The 19015-nt window shown below is 40.5% G+C and overlaps 2 protein-coding genes across 12 annotated transcripts in view; one reads left to right on the forward strand and one right to left on the reverse strand.

The window, feature by feature from the left end:
• LOC104369991 (torsin-1B) overlaps positions 1–19015 on the forward strand; it is a 117701-nt gene that overhangs the window by 68221 nt on the left and 30465 nt on the right. The window lies entirely within an intron of this gene.
• The window catches only part of FNBP1 (formin binding protein 1), a 97277-nt gene that overhangs the window by 17578 nt on the left and 60684 nt on the right, over positions 1–19015 (reverse strand). For 6 of the 11 annotated variants that reach the window (XM_086624987.1, XM_086624986.1, XM_086624982.1 and 3 more), the window contains exons 7-10: positions 12305–12433; positions 10435–10581; positions 4982–5179; positions 3418–3600 (exon numbers count right to left, since the gene is read on the reverse strand). In XM_086624987.1, the coding sequence (XP_086481113.1) occupies positions 3418–3600; positions 4982–5179; positions 10435–10581; positions 12305–12433 (657 nt within the window). Of the gene's footprint in view, positions 1–3417; positions 3601–3985; positions 4013–4981; positions 5180–10434; positions 10582–12304; positions 12434–19015 lie in introns of all 11 variants that reach the window. The other 5 variants (XM_086624991.1, XM_086624990.1, XM_086624993.1 and 2 more) reach the window with 2 other exon arrangements.

Raw genomic sequence — 19015 nt, forward strand, 5'->3', positions numbered from 1 at the left:
CATTTTTCATCTGATAAATTAACAGGATTGGTGGGTGGTTCTTGATTTTTTTTTTTGCCTCGTTAGAATTATTTTATTTTTTGAAGGTCATATGGCATTTTCATGATCTTTTAGTCTGACTATTTGTATAACAAATCACCAAGGACCTATGAAATGTGAACTTGACAAGTTTTCAAATCAGATGGAGCAAGCTGCCAGAGCTTTGCAGCCTTGACTACTCCATATTTCTAGATGAACCAAGTGGCTTGAATTCATCCCTCTGGAATAAGAGACCATGATCTGAAACACTGCCTCCAACTCCACGGGATGAGTCAGGCAGGAAAAGTATTTACATACAAACATCCTGGTAGCTAACAAGGGAAGGAAATGAAATAAAAAGAACACAGTGAAAGGTTTAAATGAAGATTTAGCAATAGCCTTTCCTTGCACATTTTTAATGAACGTGTCAGCAAAAATTTGAGGGATTCCAGAAGACTATAGGAAATTGTTCTCATTATTTCACCTTTCACACAAACCACTTAAAACCAATATGGTATGCAGAATTCTCAAGACTCACCTGGAATTCTCAGATAGTTAATTCATAAAACAATGGCCTTCCTTCAGAAACTGTTAAAAGTAATTAGTCGTAACGGCTTATAGAGCCAAACACTCACTAAATAAAGATTTGTCCATTTGAAATACAAACTTGAGAAGTGCTCATGGAACTACAAAATGGTAGCATTTTTAAATCAAGTTAGAAATTGTCAGGACTATTTCCAATATTCTGTTCTGTGAATGGCACTATTGGAGCACGAGATTGCAACACACACCCTCAGCAGCGCCTTATTCTCCAAAATGTCTCACTGCCACCCCGTATGGAGCAGACTGCCAAGTGCCCACCTGCCACAGTGGGTGCCACCAAGACCCAGCACATCCCCCAGGTTTGCTGCTGCAGAAGCAGAATTGAAAAACTGTATCCCCCCCATAAAAGCCACTGAGAAAAGACACTCTGAGCCAAACTGCAACTGAGGGGAGGAGACACATTTACAGAACCTGCCTTTGGACAACTTAGAAACTTCCCGCTTCCTCAACGAGAAGAACCAGATATGGGATTTTTTGGCTTCTGAATGTCCCATTAAATGTCAATTCCCTAGCAAAGAACTGAAAACCACTCTGTATAAACCATCTTTTTTTCAAACGTACTGTCTGCAACCAGACGAGAGAAAATACTGTTTACAGCTCTGCTCTCAGTTCTCTGTAACTAGCCACTGAAGTTCCCCACTGAAACCATCTCTGCCTTTATACAGCTCCAGCCCTCAGCTCTAAATGTCAGTGCAGTCCCTGGAGCAGAATTTGGGCTTTTTAAAGTAGTCACTTCCTTGCTGTTACAGTATGCTCTAAAAAACATTTTAAAATGCTGAACACTTGTATCTCCTTCCTGTCATTTTCACAGGAGGAAACAATTCTAAGGACCTTAACCTAGGAGTCAAAGCCATGCTATGCCAGCAACTTCTCAGCACAACTGTTCCATGTGCGAGCGTCTGGGAAGTCTTTTTGTTTGAAAAATGGAAAATTTTATATCAGGGATCTGTCATGTTACTTACTGCTTATGAAGACCACCAACGAAAGCATTTAATTCAACACTTCACCATCAGTTTACCAATATAGGCACAGCTAATGTCAAGGACCGAAACAGAGCAGCTGATCCGGGAACTCAGGCCATGGTTCCTACTCTATCAGCAGCAAAGAAGACAGGGACACTACGTTTATAACAGTGGTAATGTGTCACAAAACGTTGATCCAGTTTGATCTAGACCCAGGTGAATGCCCGAGGTCAGCCACGGAGGCGTTCGGCTTCTCTGCACTGTACAAGGCATAAACCAGCATCTCTCACACTGCACTTCAGCTGCTGGCAGGGGAAAAACCTGAACCCTAATCCCTCAAAACATCTCATCTTTGTTTTGGAGCTCCCATGCTAGACTGAAAGTTTTTGCAGGCAGAATATAATTTTAAATTGTGTGCGCATGACTGTACTGGGAAGTGAAAGCCAGTTCAGAAACAAACAAAATCTGTGGACTTACTGGGAAATGCCCAGAAAAAGAAGTGCTGGCCTACAATTCCGCATGCTAATGTATGCGGGGAAGGCTGCAAGGACAAGTCAAGCACAGAACTGGAAATTTTCCTAGCTTTGCAATGGTTCATCACATAATGTTTATCAAACTCTTAATGTCTTTCCTCCACAGTTTGCAAGAATGGCAGCTATTAGGGGCCGTTACAAGTAGTTTTTCAACTGGGTATTTTTGTGAAGGTATTTCATTGATAAGTGTCAAGAATAAAAACTGGAAAAAACATTTTAAACCAATTAGAAAAAAGTTAAAGAGCATGGCAGGATTTTAAATTCTTCTATGGACACTTTAAAGGCTGTTTAAGCCACATCATCTACTCAAGGAGGCTCAAACACAGACATTATTAACAAACTTGTTGGGAAGCAGAATTTCTTAGGCTCTCTACAGGAATCAAATCAAACCTTCGCATCTTATTGAAACTTCAGCTTCAGGATGTGGTGAAGGTCCTTGACAAGCGTCAGTCCCAAATATTTAGAGCCAACTCTAACCAATACACCTGGGTAGCTGCAGGGAACCACATGGCAACCCTGGTGTAAAGCACACAGGTACCATATAGACAACTTCATTACCACCTCGAATCAGTTCATCTCTCACATCTCACCTGTTTGTTTTTTTTATCTTAAGACTCAGACTTACTAAGCAAGCTAACACTGGAGCACTTGAAGCACAAGCTGAGGCCAAGTCACTGGTACAGAAGTCGCACACAGAGGCATGAAATACGGGGAAGTCATCTTCCCACCACTACAGCAAGGTGTGTCAGATCTTTTCAGAGAAATGCCTGAACTTGCATCAACTGAAGTCAGAAGAATTATTTTCTAGAACTCCTCCTAATTTACTCTTTCTCCTGAGACAGATATTGAGCTGAATCCACCCTGCAGCGAGGAAAACTTTTCACATTAACGTAGACAACATGGATCATCAGGTTCAGAGTAAGCCTCTGAATGGTGTTCCTCCAAGCCCACTCTGCCACAGACATACGCAGAGCTACTAAATTAATGACTTTGACCTCCACATGAGTATTACTTAACGTCCAGCTCTTCCTTCCATACTTTGGACAATCTCTCCTCCCCAAAAAACCCAAATGGGTAATTTCCATCAGCAACTGCACTTTGCGTGGTTTCACTGGGGGGTTTTTGACTACAAATGGCTTTACAGGTTGGGATTCCTTGGATTTGTCTGCATGTTATGATAAAACACAATGGATTCATTCACAAAACAAAACAAGTTTTTACATAACAGAACGTGCAATAAAAGCGCAAGAAAGAAAGAAAAGAGAAAGAAAAGAGAGAGAGGTATCCAGAGGAGAACTTACCCCGCGCTTTAGGCTCCTGAAGCAGTGGATTTTGGGTTTGGAGGTCATGAACTCGTTGAAGCGATGGGAGAGGGGTTCCTTTTGCTGCTTGGGAGACTGGGGGCCGTTGGGAACAGCAGAGGGTGAGGCAGAGGCAGGGGGAGGAGGAGGGGGCTGATGGGGGGATGTTAAAAGGGACATAAGCTACGTATAAGAGATGGAGAAGTGACAGAATAAAAACCAAAATAAAAAGATAAAACACAAAACGAAAATAAGCATCAAAACCAATATTTGAAATCCAGAGAAAAAAAAACAATTAAATAATTAAATATTAAAGGCCATGGTTCAAAAGAGGGGGAAAGCAGTATTTAAGATTTGTGTTAAATGAAGAATGTGATAAATGGAAGTTTTAGTAAGTGATGCAACAGAAGAGTAACACAAAGTATTTTGGCAGGAGGCTCATGCAGACTCTTCCATGCAGCGCTATCCCCATAAATTGCCCTGTTCTGCTCTGTGGACAGCTCAGAATAATGCGTATGGATAGAGCTTTCAAATACCTGAATTTAAATGGATCAGATAAGGAAGGTACCTTAGTGCCCAGTAGCGTTTCTATTATCTGGAAAACAACAAACCACATTCCTTCCTGCTTTCAAATCATACCTCAGTAACGTGCATCACACTTCGCTTTTACAAATTACTCTATGAATTTGCTCAGGAGTTAGTTCTGTTTTTTTTTTTTTTCTGGCTACACTGATGTAAGCACCAGACAGCTGTGTTCTCTCATACACCAGCACAACAGGAATGATCCATTTTGAACAGGTAGATTTTTCTGACTCTGTAATTAGTAGTAGTGATTTGGTATGGGTCAGAGTTAGGGTAAGAGCAAAACAACGAAGCTACTCTGGGCTTCCACCAGTGTTACTTAAAACCCATTTAGTCCAGTCTCCCTGACACATTCTGGTAACCCCAGATAAATGCTGCCATGCATTATGGTGTAAAATATGACAGTGAAATGATAAAGGTTTAATGGCTACATAAGTTAATATGGTCTTTTAAGAGAGTCAACTGCTCAGTTAGTTATGTTCCGTTAGTTGTGCTTAACAAGAACGAATCGCAGCAATTCCTTGTTCCCAGCCACCCAACAGCTGAACCCAGCGCTCAGACTGAAAGATAATGCAAATGAAAAGCCAAGGAGAGTTTTAAAGTGTCAAAACAGTAATGCCACATTAAAGCTTCCCAAAAGTAACGATGTTAGTTAGCACACATGGCACTAGGTCAGCAGTACACAATTCCTTCTGTGAGTTAGGAACAGAAATGGACCATGGCAGAGACATGACAACGAAAGTTAAATTAATACAAAAACTGCAACATAATTAAAGAAATCATACAAGAAAAAAAAATTAAAGATATAAAGAAACTTAAGTAACCAAAGACTACAACAAAACACCATATTAAGACATCAGTCATTAACTTTCTGAATCTAAAATTCTCTTTAAAAAATTGTAATTGCCAGGATTACTAGACAATACAAGAGGTTATCGACTATACACAAACTAGCACCAAGCTCAAGTTCGCAAGTCAGTACCTTATTTTTCTTGATGAATGGCCATAACTTGCCCTTGGATTTGCTACCAAACTTCGGCTCAGACTTCCCATCCCCTCTGGAGTTGGAAAGGCTGGATTCAGAGATAGTCCGCTTCATTGGCTGCGTGAAGTCCTCGAAGTCGATATCTCCTGGAGGCTCGAACCCTGATTTAAAGGCTTCTATTACCAGCTGTGAATCCTGAAATGGGACAGATCCAGTAAACATCTCAGGTGAGGGCTGTCATCAAATTGGTGGCATAGAAAAACAGTACAAGGACAAGAAAGTTTGCCTGTGTGGGAACCAACCTTTACCAGCCTCACTCCCAGGAACGAACACCCTTCCAGAGCCCAGGATCAATGTAAGTCTCTCAAACTTCTGCTCTAAGATCAGGGTGCTTTTCTTGGACTTATTTTCACTACCATGACATGCTTTAAAAACACCTAGGCACAGCATAGCATCCTACCAAAACAAGGCACTCTAACGCGTAAAATTCAATATGTCCAGATACTACAGTGACAAATGCAATTAAGAACACAACCACCACCACCTCACACAGAACAAAAGTTTCCATCCTACGTCAGTCAGAAAGTATTGCAACTGGGAACATAAATGGCTACAATCTCAGTTTCATAATAGATCTCTAAATAAACAATCAATCTATGGAAACAAAGCAGGGGAGCTTTAGTCTCAAACAGTCCATTATTCCTGTTTGTTATTATTACTCTAGCCCATTTTGCAAAGGTATCACTGAGACCAGTCATTACTCAAAATAGCAACAAAGTGGAGGACTATGATTTATTTAGGAAAATCAAAAATACATTACTATAATTAAAGCATAGGTCATTGCAGTTAACTAGAGACGATGCTTAGGAAGAGTAAACTCAGGTCTCCTCACTCCAACTTTCCACTGAGCTGCACAACCCTCGAGTCTGACCACAACCCAGCAATGTTTTCATTCCCTTTGTTTCATTTCCAACACAAAAATCAAAATTCTGATCCAAACACCTTTTAAAGGCTTTTTCATGTCTGCTGATGAAAATGACTAAGAGTTTATTGTTAACTTTACTGACTAGAAAAGCAATCAAACTTCAGTAACTGAACAGATAACTTAAGTGACTCATAACAAAGATTTAAGGTACAGAATTGCTGGGCATGCAGCTGTAACCAAACTAGTGGAAAATCCCAATAAATACTCCTATATAAAGGAGCTCTTGAGTTATCACACTGCCACAAGTTGACAAACTGGTGCTTGTGAACTCAGCTACAGTAAATGGCAGTTTATTTTATGAGCTTTACCAAGAAACTGAGCGACCCAACATCATGCAAGCAGCCCGACACCTTGGTGCAGGCAGTGGCTGGGAACTCCACGTGCTGTCATTAAAGCCACATTCCCTTGTGGCACTATCAGGAGTGCCAGATGCAAGTCAACCACACACTGGCTGCATCCCATGTACGATGGTTTTGGTTTTTTATTTATAAAAAATAAATCAAAGCAAGAACAATATATAGCATTCTTCCTAGTCAGGTCTACAAACACAATTAATTATACATAAGCTCAAATTCAGATTTCAGCCTGCCAAATGCATTTCAATCTAATGGACTCAGAAAAAATTTAACACACTTCTCATCTAACTTGACTTCTTGGGAAAAAAGCTTTTTATGGTACACTGTTCTAACAGTTTTCTTCTAGATCATTAGAGAAACTGTGCCACATCACACCAATATCTTATTAGTCTCTAAGAGCATCATCATCCAAAAAAGATGAACTTGTTGCTTTGAAGGCATTTCACAGACTCCGCTTATGTCCGTAGGTAAAAAGCTATTCATGAGAAACCTAGTGGGATCTAAACACATCCAGAGGCCAGGCTCAACTGAGCAAAACATAGCTATAGGGAAAGCTTTCCAAAAGTCTTCACGGGATTGTGAAGAAAATTAAGGTTTAAGATTCTCAATCTAACAGGTGTGCTGTGAAATTCCTACACAACTTTTAGGGAGGTGGAATAACACTTTCATTATCTCATCCTAGTTTATCATTAAAACTTTGAGACTTAAACATTTGAAGAGATTTTTAGTAATAGCCATAAAAGCAAGATGAAGGCAGAAAGAAAAGACTATAAACATACACAAAGTTACATTAAATACGCTATTGGTATTTTATCCTATGCATGGAGCTTCTCATTTTTTCCTCTTAATTTTACAGTGTTCCTTCCATTTAATCAAAACATCCTTCCACTACAATGGAACTAAAAATAACCAGCATGCTCCATACATCACAGAGATAATGTCATAACAGGAACTCCAAAGTCCATAATGAATTAATTTTATCTGCTGCTAGAGGCCTCTGAAGCAAGTTCTGCACAGGTTCACCTGGCAGTCACTACAGCTTCGTCTTGCAACACGACCTCTGTGTCGTCAGAGTCATTGGAAAGAGGACATGAAAAAGAAGGATATTTACAATTGCATTAGAAACACAGGGCTAATCAGTATTCCCAGCTAAATCCAGACAGTTTCCATTGCTATTAGCAGGAATTATATCCACTTCGGTGAGGACGTAAAGCAATCCTATTTACACAGTTGCAAATTTAGTAACTAAGCCTGAAAGACTGTCATTCTGCAAGTGGGCATGAGGCAGAACTTTGTAATACTTAAGCTGCAGAGAATACAGAAAGTATTAAATCTGTCCCATATGTCGTTCTGGTTCTTAACATTATCCAACAAAACAGAGGCCCTGAAAGAAAAGCCATCTTCCAGAATCCTGCTAGCATCCACAGAGGGAGGGAGCGCAGAGCTGGCCGTGGAAAGGAAACCTGTTAGCAGTCTGCACTTCCACAGTCTCGAAGTCCCTCTAAAAATATATCCTTGCTTACTACTGCACAACACAATCCTGATGCTAGAAACCACAGCGGTTCACAAATACCACAGGAACTCCACCATCATAGCCCAATGTTTGTAACAAACCTACCCAAAGCTGAAAATTGATTACCAAAAAGCTCCAAGATACCTACATCAAGCACGAAGTTCTGCTGCTTTTATTTTGTTTTTCATTTTTTAAACAGTAGTGCCTTACCATCAGCGGGTAATATTTTACTGACAGCAAAAAAAGCTGCAGAACTTGCAGGTTCTCATGTCCTTTCAGCTAGAGCTGACACACAGTTTGGTACCTAAGGTAAACTACTACAACTGGTGTTTTCACCTTTTTTTTTTTCCTCTTTCTGGTCAACATATCTTCTGTATTAGTTATGGTTATTCCATTTAAAGCCCTGGTTTCTGAACTGAAGTTACTGCACAAAGAGCAGATCTTTCATTTAGCATCTCCTGTTCTTCAGTAACTCTGTAGATGACAGCTGGGTAGAAAAAGTGAAAATAAAACCAAAGGCTGCCGAGAGCTAAATAAGAACTCCAAATACATCATTGCCTTTGTCAGTGTCATAGTGCCTGACCTTATACATTTCAGGTTTGGTGATATTGTACTTTTGTTTATGATTACCAGATCCTGGAGATCTCCTCCCAGCTGGGAAATACATGTTTGTGTGGGCTCAGAGTTTCACACAAAGCTTTTCCTGCTCAGCAGGCTCTTGGGTTTGCTCACCACTGTACTAGCTGTATTATCACCAGCTGTCCTTGCATTCAACTTGCCTGGAATCTGACCTCATTTTCAAAGCTGACTACACCACAGATCTAGTTGACTTTCCTATCCAAAGCTTTTCAAGCTTGAAAAAATGAGTAAAGGAGACAACCTCCAATTTTAATCTTTTGATGAAAAGGAGAAACTCCCCCGATGGTAGCCTAAGAAAGCACAAACTTGATTCTTAAAAACTTTAAGGGGTGAGATGGGAAAACCCTGCTGTAACACTCTGCATTAGTGGCAAAAGCAGCACACTATCTGGAAATAGAGAAAATACAGCTTTTAAATTGCTACCGTGTGCACCTACGGCCATTCTTACAAAGTGGCAGGACATACATGCTACAGAAGGAGAGGAACAAGCATATGATTTGAACCAACAAAGTTAGGAACTACTGTTTCAGAGATGAGAAAAAATCCTTGATGATACCTAAGAAAAAAGAACCCTTTAGGGACATAACTGTGTTTCAGATGGAACATACTAAACTCTTTTTAATTGTTCAGTTATAACAAGTCTGGTAAAATACATTTTTGTTAGCGGGTGTTTACAGGAGATCCTTGATTTATCAGTGCTCAAAGTCACCATTTTCTCATGTCATACTTGTGCACTAAGCCATCAATCTGACTTATCTGTATGCAAGAGAGACTAACTTGAACATAAAACTCACAGTGATTCAAACACCTAGCTTAAGCCTTGTGCTTGTTTTGCTAGGACCTCACTTGAAGATTCAGGCAGAACTTCGGCTTAGATAAGAATCTCCCCAACTCGACTTCACCATGCAGCACCCAAAGCTGTACCTCAAGAAGGGTACACTGTTCTAACATGGGAATCTGTGCCCCAACTCCCCCTTCTCCTACCCTGAAAGAGTAATTTTCAGATTCCTTGCTTTCCTATGCTGCTCTCTGTGAGAGCAACTGCTGAGCAGAAAGTAGGGAATTCATTCCAAAACTTCAGCCTCAGGCTTATGCTGCCAATTAACGGCAGCCTCCAGGCTCTGGGCACTGAACAGGTCAGAAAAGATCCCAGTGAACAAGAGTATGGGAAATTCAAACAGCCAGCAAGACACATGCCGTTTGTATTTGAAGCACTAATTTGATCCATGAGAAGGGCTGAAAGAGCACAGACTTCATTTACAAATGGTGCAGATCATTCTGAAAACAGAATAGAAAACACGTTTGGCTGTGTGCTAACTGTACATCGGGAAACTCAGCCGAACTCTTTATCAGCCTTTTTAATCAGGAACGCTTCTTTTTACTCCTACAACAGTGTTCAGAAATCAAGATCTGCAAGAGCTCATTTACAGATTGCTAGCAAACCTCAAATCTGCAAAGAAAGATTTTACAGTAAAGTAGAAATTTTGCCAGAGCTGTTTGCAATAATTTACGTAGCCAATACTATAAATACTTTTCTGCAGCATTCAGTTTTCTGACTATTATACATGGAACCCATCTGAATAAGAATTGGTAATTATTAGGTATCTGGAATTATGTCCATCATCTTCCTTATTCTATGCAGAAGCCTATTTCTCAATTACAGTATTTCAAAAAGTGATTATCCTAGTAAGAGGAGAGAATATTCCTAAAAGGAAAAAAAAATTGAAACATAAAAAGCGTGGCAGTAGAGGCATTTCTGAGTGGTAAGCAGATCTGGGAAACAATGTGAGCACATCCTGCCTCGGACAAAGTAGCTTGGGACAAGCAGCTGTTTTCTGTTTTGGTTCTGTCACTATAATGCTCTTGTGCTGCAGGTTGGACCCAGAATTTCAGTCTCCGTGTACAGGCGAGCAATACTAAAGATGACAATCAAAAACCCAAACAATGCAACACTTACATTCTTGTGATCAATCGACTCTGCAGCCTTTGTTATTTCATCCAGACACTTTCCAATGATAGGGATCACTTGGCGGTCTACCTCTGCGAAAGTTTTCATGGATTCACCTATCCTCACGATTCTTCTTTCCTCCATCTCTTGTATTTTCTAAAACAGTACATTTCATTCAGATCAAATATCAAGATTAACTTCACAGTTTCAACCAATTTCCCCCCCCCCCAGCATATATCAGCTGCTTTAAAATCTATGGTTGAAATATATTTTTAAGAACAAACTGTGACAGCTGTTCTCATGAAGGCACCAAGTGATATTGTTCCTTCAAACATCAAAATGCCATTCTGAAAGTAATCTCTGTTACTGGGAATTTTTCAATTAACGTTTTATGTTTAAAAATGCTGATTTGTCAAAACCTCAGGTTTATACTTTTGTAAGGATGGTTCCTGAGGCTTTTGAGAGAATTTCTAGAACAATAAATTGCTTCGTTTTCTTTGCATGTTCTGAAAGATCTTATTTTCATTCCACTGCAGAAGCCAAGCAAACAAAAATCTTTGTCTCTCCTTCTTCTTCTCCCTAGAAGGTAATTTTTGGTTTACAGGCAGTCCTATACATCATGTATTGCTCACACCAGGGCTTCTCAACATATGCTCCCTGTTGCTCAATGGATTCAATGCCATGATCTCCGACATCTATCCCATGGGCCTGTCATTTACAACAGAGGGAAACTGGATGTGGCGTAACTCTATTATGACAGATTATAACAGGATACAGAACGGCATGAACAGGAATTGCCTGTTTCACATTACACTGCAGGATTCTTACTGAGCATTGTCAACTTAAAAGAATCTCCATTGCCTTGACTGATCCACAAGCAACATAAATTATTTACAAAACAACTTGTTCTTTCAACATCTAAAAGAAAGCACTAGAGCTCACTGGTGCACCAGTAGTGAAAAGGATACTTTTGGAGTACTTTAAGTATGCCCATCTACGCATCAGAGGAATTACAAAATTTTTGCAGTAGATTTGTATTTAACACTAGATCTGGTATCTGATGCCAGGGATAATTTATCTCAAAATACTGGTTTGAAATACCATGAAGCAAAAGAGGAGGTGTCCATTTAGGTAAGTTCTAGCTACGGATAAGAAAACGCCTATCTGTTACTCAAATATCAGTTACTTCTCATCAGATAAGCATGTGACATTTGCTCCCTTACAGAGGTTGTATTTTCCACTTCTGATGCTTATGACCCATTACAATGGAACAGTCATTTAGGACTTCTGTTCTACTACATTAATCTCGCTTCGTTCAGTCAAGCACAAACTCAGGATCTTCGGTCAGTATAAAGCCAATGGGTTTTTTGTTCTTCTACAGTCTTTCTTTAGACACCCTATGACATAATCAGCAAGCTTGCTTAAACCCTTTGACGTTCACTACTGCAGAATTATCGTGGTTTAAATTTAAACATCTGTGAAGCCTGACTTGAAGACAGGTTACAAAGGGCTGTGAGTCTTTACACATGTAATGATGCCCAGCTGACTCCTGCCCCAACAAGGCAAATAATGCTCTCATCCCCCAGCTGCATGGACACAAGAGTTTAACAGAGCAAGACTGTAAGTGATTCCAAAGACTATCGTAATCAGTCATGACAAGTCAATGTCACCTTTCTCATGTATTATTGATCACTTGGTATCTAGTCTAAGAGAAAGGGCTCTCTGCCTCTTGGGTTGGCAGAACGTATATAAAAATTGCCAACAGCAACAAAAATTACCAAAAAGTAGAAGACAAGGCCATAGAATTGAGCCTATGTGCAATACATGCCTCTGTTCTTATAACGAGATTATGAGCTACCCTAGTGCCAGCAACTCCTACCTGGAAGATGTTTGGTATGTGTGTGTAGTAATGATCATGCTGCTCACTGTTGAACTTCTGTAGAGTGGACGAATATTCCGCTTTGCTCTCTTCCGCCATTTGATGTCGCAGCTGGGCTTGCTGTCTTGCCTAAAGAAACGCCAAAATAAATTTATGATTTACACTACACTGAAACAAATTGCATTGTATTACTCCTCGGTTTGCATCCTTACCAGTAGGCACCACAGAAACACAAGCCTATGGGTCTCTGAACACTTCAGTTTTTCGTTTACTCCTATTTTGTGAAGCAGTTCATCTACGGCAGGCACAAAGCTGCAGTGTGCACACTGCTGCTCTTCTCTTCTTGTGTTATAACATGGTGTTTCCATGTTTGCATTCCAAGAACAACCTCTGTCTGTAGCACATGTAAAATGTAAAACATCAAAACAAGTTTACCCCTCTACTAGCCCACTTAACAGGCATGCACATTTCCTACACATTTGTGAACACTCTTCCTGCTCCACCATATGCCCTACTGGATGGCACCTGCTTTTCCATAAGGAACTACTTATCTGCTGGCTAGCAGTACTTTTTGCAGAAAGGGAAGCAAAACAACCAAACAAATAAACAAAAATCAGAACAGTTTTGCCTCATTTCACATGCCTTAGCCAACATAATCATGACAAAACATCTCAACTCATGCTCCCACTGTGCTCTCCATGAAGTCCTTTATCTACATCTCCTTGAACAGTGCTGGCACGAAGTGCACAAGGAAAGGGGAGACTGAGTTGCAGCTGAGACATGACTCCCTTCCTATTTTCACCCACAGAGATGATCTGCTGTGCTACCCCGCATAGCGGAGCACTGGGCAATTAAACTCACTTCTTTCCATAGAACAGTCTGTCCCCGACTGACCCTTTTATATTTTCCAATTCCTCCCCTTACAGTTCTGCTTCCCAAGGCCTTCTGTTATGTTTCACTGCCCAATATTACTCCCTTACTGTCTACCCCATCTGTTTATTTTAGTTGCCTTTTCCTTCCTTGCTCTCGGTCTTTATAGAGCAACTCTTCCTTCTCTTCCCTTCCTACCCAGCTCTCTACATCCACATGCCTTCACCCCCCATCCTGTTGGAGCCCCTCTCTCTCCCACTTCACATTCACCCAGCCAGAGCTCTACTGCTCGCCCTGCTCCCACGCAGCCCCACTCCACCTTCCCCATGGCTGTGGGTCAAACGCTGGCTCCAGTGAGAGCTTTGCCATCGATTGGAGCGACCCCAGGACTTGGCTTTGCAAATCTAAACTATTCTGAGCTTGCTCCATTTTTCAGGCACTCCCGGAGCCTCCTCGCCCTGCACTGCCTACCTAACCTTGGAACGGTGCTGTGAGCATCCAAAAAGTATTACGTTCTGTATTTCAGAATACTCCCTTTCAGAAAGGAGAAAAAGACTGCATTAAAAAAATAATTTAAAGGATTGTTGGGTGTTTCAGGGAAAACAGCACAACAATTAATTTTAGCATATTCTAAGTGGGGTCCCATTAAAAGCAGTTCAGAACAGGGTTCCTCTTTGAACTGTTCCAAGCAGACAATAGTTTCCTGACAATAAATCCATGAAATACCAAATCATGGAACATTTTAGTAATCATAACTGCAAGGTAACAAATTCTGCCAGAAGGTTTCAAATCTCAATTTGCAAAGAAATAGACTTCCCTCCCATTTGTCCAGCTCGCACATCTCACCTAATAATTTATTTCACCTCAATTCAGTTATTTCTTTTGCAAACGCAGTCCATTGTAGGAATTTCCAAGATCCCCTTCACATTCTTTCTACAAAAATAGCTCAAGCACAATGAGAAAACGCTGGGCACTGAGTGCATAATAGGAGACGAAACAGTAACATCAAATGGAAAAGACCATGACTACAATCAAATAAATAAATTCAATTAAAGAAAAGACACTTTTAACTCTGCTTGTTCACCAGGAGTTTTAACTGTCCACTAACTCCTGCAAGGATGCATATATAACTTAGAAAATTTACCTGCTGCAGTGAAATTCCAAGAAGCCATATCAACCATTTTTCTGCCCAAGTGCTATAATAGCTTATTAAACTTTATCATCCATATACCCAAATACAGCTACATTAAATACGAGTGGGAAACAATATAGCCTTGTACCATAAACACAAATTTACCAGCAAAACAAAGTCAGCCATGGAAAGGCTGACAGCTGTAAGAGTAATGTACGCTTGTCTCCCAACTCCTTCCTCAAGTCCCAGCTGCTACAGATCAATATCCATTTGTGAGGCCCATTCTCTTCATCTACCTAAGAGCAACCCATTGTTCGAGCTGACTTCTACAACAGCCCCAGTCCCACTCACACAGCTGTCTATTTTTTTTTTTTTAATAGTGCAACTCAGGAATTTGTCCCTTGACTCTATTGTTGAAGCAGAAAAACAAGAAATCCATTATTACACATTTCCAAGCAGATCCAGCAAACATTAAGCCATCAGAGTTCATTTTCATTGGTCAGATATGAGCAAAGTAACTATAAATGTATACAGGAGTAGACGCTTGGTTTACAAAATTATCTTATCTGGCCCCAAATAAGAGAAGGCAGCAGACGAGTAAGTAAAACTGGGTACACTCCAAAACCAAGAATTTTTGTATGAGAGTCCCAGTGATGTTTTGTTTCTCCTGGCCATTTAATGCATTTGGCAAGCTTCAAACAGTTTAAATTTTTTTCCAATGAGGTATTTGGATCCTAAAATAAAAATATATATATAAAAAAAATTTTTTTATTACTTCATTTGAGCATGTCACTTACTCTAACATCATCACTTCTAGTATGAAGAGAATTATATTTTATAGCTAGGTTCCTGCATGTGCTGAAGCACAGAAGGATAAAAAGGAGCTGATGACATTAAGTCTCACATTCAGAGTAATGGATGCAGTGGCCTGGAGCTGCACAGTCGCAGGAGCTATTTTGGGAGTAATTTATAGTTGAGCTTTACAGAAAATAATTTTGTGCCTTCTTTACTGCTCACTTGTGCATGCGAACAGGTTTTTTTGGGCTTCTTAGATTAATGTTAAAATATCTGCTCTGAACAGTAGTTTCAGGAAGAAAGGCTCTGGAATAATTGGTCTCTGGAAAACCAAACCATGACTTCAGATATAAGAGGATGATACTGTGATGTAGCTTTCTCGTCAACACACTCTCTTCTTTAACTGGGCACTGATGACTGAGCAAGAGCTCCCCTTTCCAGCACCACTTGTGAAACCACCATCCAGATCTTCTACAGAGAGACAGACAGATTACTCAATTGGAATATGTCAAGGCTAGGTACTCGTAATGCAACAAAACATCCATTACCCTCTTGAAAGGGAGAAAGAATGAGGTCATCTTTCAGCATCATGAAAAAAAACAAACAGAAAAAGGTACATACATTTGAGGGATTTGTGGGCAGAAGCAGCAAAGCAGTTTACTTTTAAATGCATGTTTCTGCACACATTTGCAAAAGACACAGATTTTGCACACTCCTCCCCTGAACATACCTTTGTAATATCTTTTTGTCCCCAAATGAACATGTGCAGTGCATATACATATTGCCTCCTCTCCAAAGTCTGTTTTTATTAAGGCAGTTCTTCTCTGAACTCACACGGCAGCAACAAAACCAAAAGGTCACATATGCCAATGCACGTCTCATCGAGAAAAGCACTCCCAAGACTGAACGACAGCCCAGTATCTGCAGCACCATTAACCTTGCAACGAGCACACAGGTAAACTTCAGGTTTCCACTGCCACGGCAATCAGATTTAAACATAATCACACCAGAGGAGTGTTTTCTATAACAAACTCTGAAAGAAAACTCTAGGCAAAGGGAGTGTAGCTCTGATACACTGAACAAGTAAAAAGCACACTAGCAGCAGGTAAGGCTTATTGTGTATGAGCTCTTCTCTCAAAACCTACACTGAATTGCCATTACACATAACCAAAATCAATCTTTTTTTCCACCCTTTAGACAGCCTTCTAGTTGATGGCGGAGAATGCAAGTCAGTAGTAACTTTCAAAGTGTTGATTTTTAAAAATTGGTAGAACTGTGGCTGTCTTCAGTACTTTAAAAAAAAAAAAAAAATCAGGCCTCAACAGCACCTACCTTATGTGAAAAACAACACTAAACTCATTGGCCACATGAACTGGCAACCAGCACTATGGCTTCTAGCTCTTCTACAAGGTAGCAGGAAAAAAACAAACATTATTCTCTCAAAATTATTTTAACCACATTTCCTGCAGATTTTCTACCTAACCACTGAGGTGCAAAAACCAGACTTTCAAACAGCATCAAAAGTTAGTTCCAGTTGTCTAAACGACTCTACCAGGAATCCAGAGATGGCAGGTTCAAGCTAAGTGATGGATACCAGGGAGGGACACTGATGCAACTCTTACTCTGAAGGAACCTGTGTTAGGGAGATACATTTAGCCTGAACCTACTCATCGCCTGCTTAAAAAATCCTGCAGTTTAGCAATATAATGCAGCTTAACTAATCACTGCATACCAGAATGAGACAAAAAAATCACAGACAGGGAAAGTTCTTCATGCTCCTTGCAAACATGCAGCACTAGTAAAGCTTTATATACTGATCTGAAATCAGTCATAGTACTCTGGGATACTAGAACACTAATCTCCACCTTCAGTCAGTGGTCAAAAAAGGGAAATTTAACAAAGAAAGGGGATATGGACATCTTTATGGTGGGCACTGTCAATCCTGAAGGTGTGAGAAAACGTTAGTAAACTGCTATGCTTTACATGCTGCCTCTTAGAGAATTCAAAGAATAAATCCTTGTATAGTGTTACTTGGGTACACCTTTTCCTCCAAAAATCCAGTTCAATATGAAAGGCAACTGGTGATTAAGTGTAGGAGAAATTCTTAAAAAACAAGTAAGCTTTCTGCCATTTTGGTCTCCAATACCGAAAAGAATGAAGGATATTTTGCTGAGAACAATTTTCTAAGACACATTCCAGAAACAGCAAGAGGGTCAATAGACACACTGTCTTCTGGGTTTACGCAGACAAAAAATCCAGCTCCTCAAGGCTGTTATGGTGGGAGTGATATGAATAACTGAAAAGGGCAGAAAAAAGCTTTGGCTGCTGTTCAGCTGATCCACACTAAGTGGAACAGTTCAACTTCTCAGCAGTTGCTCTTGTCCAGGATGGCAAAGTTTCCAGTCAAAACTTTGGTGTAGTTTTCTTTCTTCTCTCCCATTCTCTCCCTGCTTTTTTTTTTTTTTAAAAAAAACCCAGACAGCATGTGAGAGCCATCATTGCCAGGCCACTGCCTGCCAAAATAGATCCGTTTTTGGTAAATCCAAGATCAGACTAAAATGCAAACACACACACACAAAAAAAAAATCACCCGTGCCCCCCCTCAACTACCCAACCCCTTCAAAATAACTTAATGATAAAGGCAGACTCAGAAACACTTCACCCATTTCAGGAATGCTTTCAATTGCTCACAGATTTCTCAGCTGCAGGCTCTGGTGCTCCCTGCCCAGACCCCCTCGCATAGCTGCTCCATCACGAGCGGGCACCGTCACTGGCAGCCGCGGGCGCCTCTTGGTAGCAGCAACACTGGCAGCATTTACAGAATCATTAATAACAGTGGGAATCCTGCCATGGACTTCAAAACAGGGCCGGGATTTCAGGCTTTGATTTACATAGCCTCCAAATCAAGCTCCATTGTTTACTATTTTACAATAACCAGTTTGGTCTGTCTGAACTGGCAAGCAGAAAGAGGTTTTGAAATTTGCTTTCCTGAAAGGAAGAAGGTAGAATGAGAGGTTCAAAATAACAGTCAGAAAAAAAAAAAAAGAAAAGAGAAAATCCTTACTTTTAACATTAGAAGAGGTGGCAGAAAAAAAATAACCTGAGAATCTGTGGATCCCTGAAATCCTTTGGCTGAATATGATATACAAATGAGCAAGCTCCTGACAGGGGATGGAAAATCTTCATCACCAGATCTCAGGAACTGTTATCTAGGGCAGTGGCATTGCACATAATGCTGCCAGACTATAGAAGTGCACATTAATGAGAGAGACACCAAAGCAACAAAGCACCACTGAAGCTCTAACAAGAAAGACGGACCAAATTAATGGAGCCGGGACAAGAACACAGCAAGCACGCTGCACAAGGCTCTAGCACAGCTCTGTAATTGCTCTGCTCAGGTCTGCACCACTAAAAAAAGAGAGAAAATAACGATACTGCTACAAGGAGTCACCTGTGTCAGTCCTATACTCATACGACCAGTCCTGCAGCATGACTAAGGGCACAGCTGCTTGCTGATTAACGGAGTCTGGTCTGACAGCTAGAGGTTATTTGAAATTTTGCTTACGTAAATGAGCCCCAGACTTGGGTTTCCTAGCTTTAGACCTCAGTTCTGCCACAGGCTCCCTTGCACAAATTGAGTGCTGCATTTTCCACATATAAAACAAGTGTATCACTATTTCTTTCTCATCGCATCCAATCAATCGCCTCAATTTAGTCTGCGAAGTGTTCAGAGCAGTCTAAATGCTGTGCAAGAGAAGGACCGTTACATAAGAATTAACAACAGCAGCAAGTGCCACCATGACACATGCCAGAAAAGCACCTCTCAGCCCTCTGCTCCAAGGCCCTGGTGAAATAACTGCACCTTGAATCCAAAAATTTGTCTCCTTGCACTGCTGTTTTCATGTCACGAATGC

The sequence above is a fragment of the Tauraco erythrolophus genome, chromosome 22 (genome assembly GCF_009769465.1).
Source record: "Tauraco erythrolophus isolate bTauEry1 chromosome 22, bTauEry1.pri, whole genome shotgun sequence".
Classification (NCBI taxonomy): Eukaryota; Metazoa; Chordata; class Aves; order Musophagiformes; family Musophagidae; genus Tauraco; species Tauraco erythrolophus.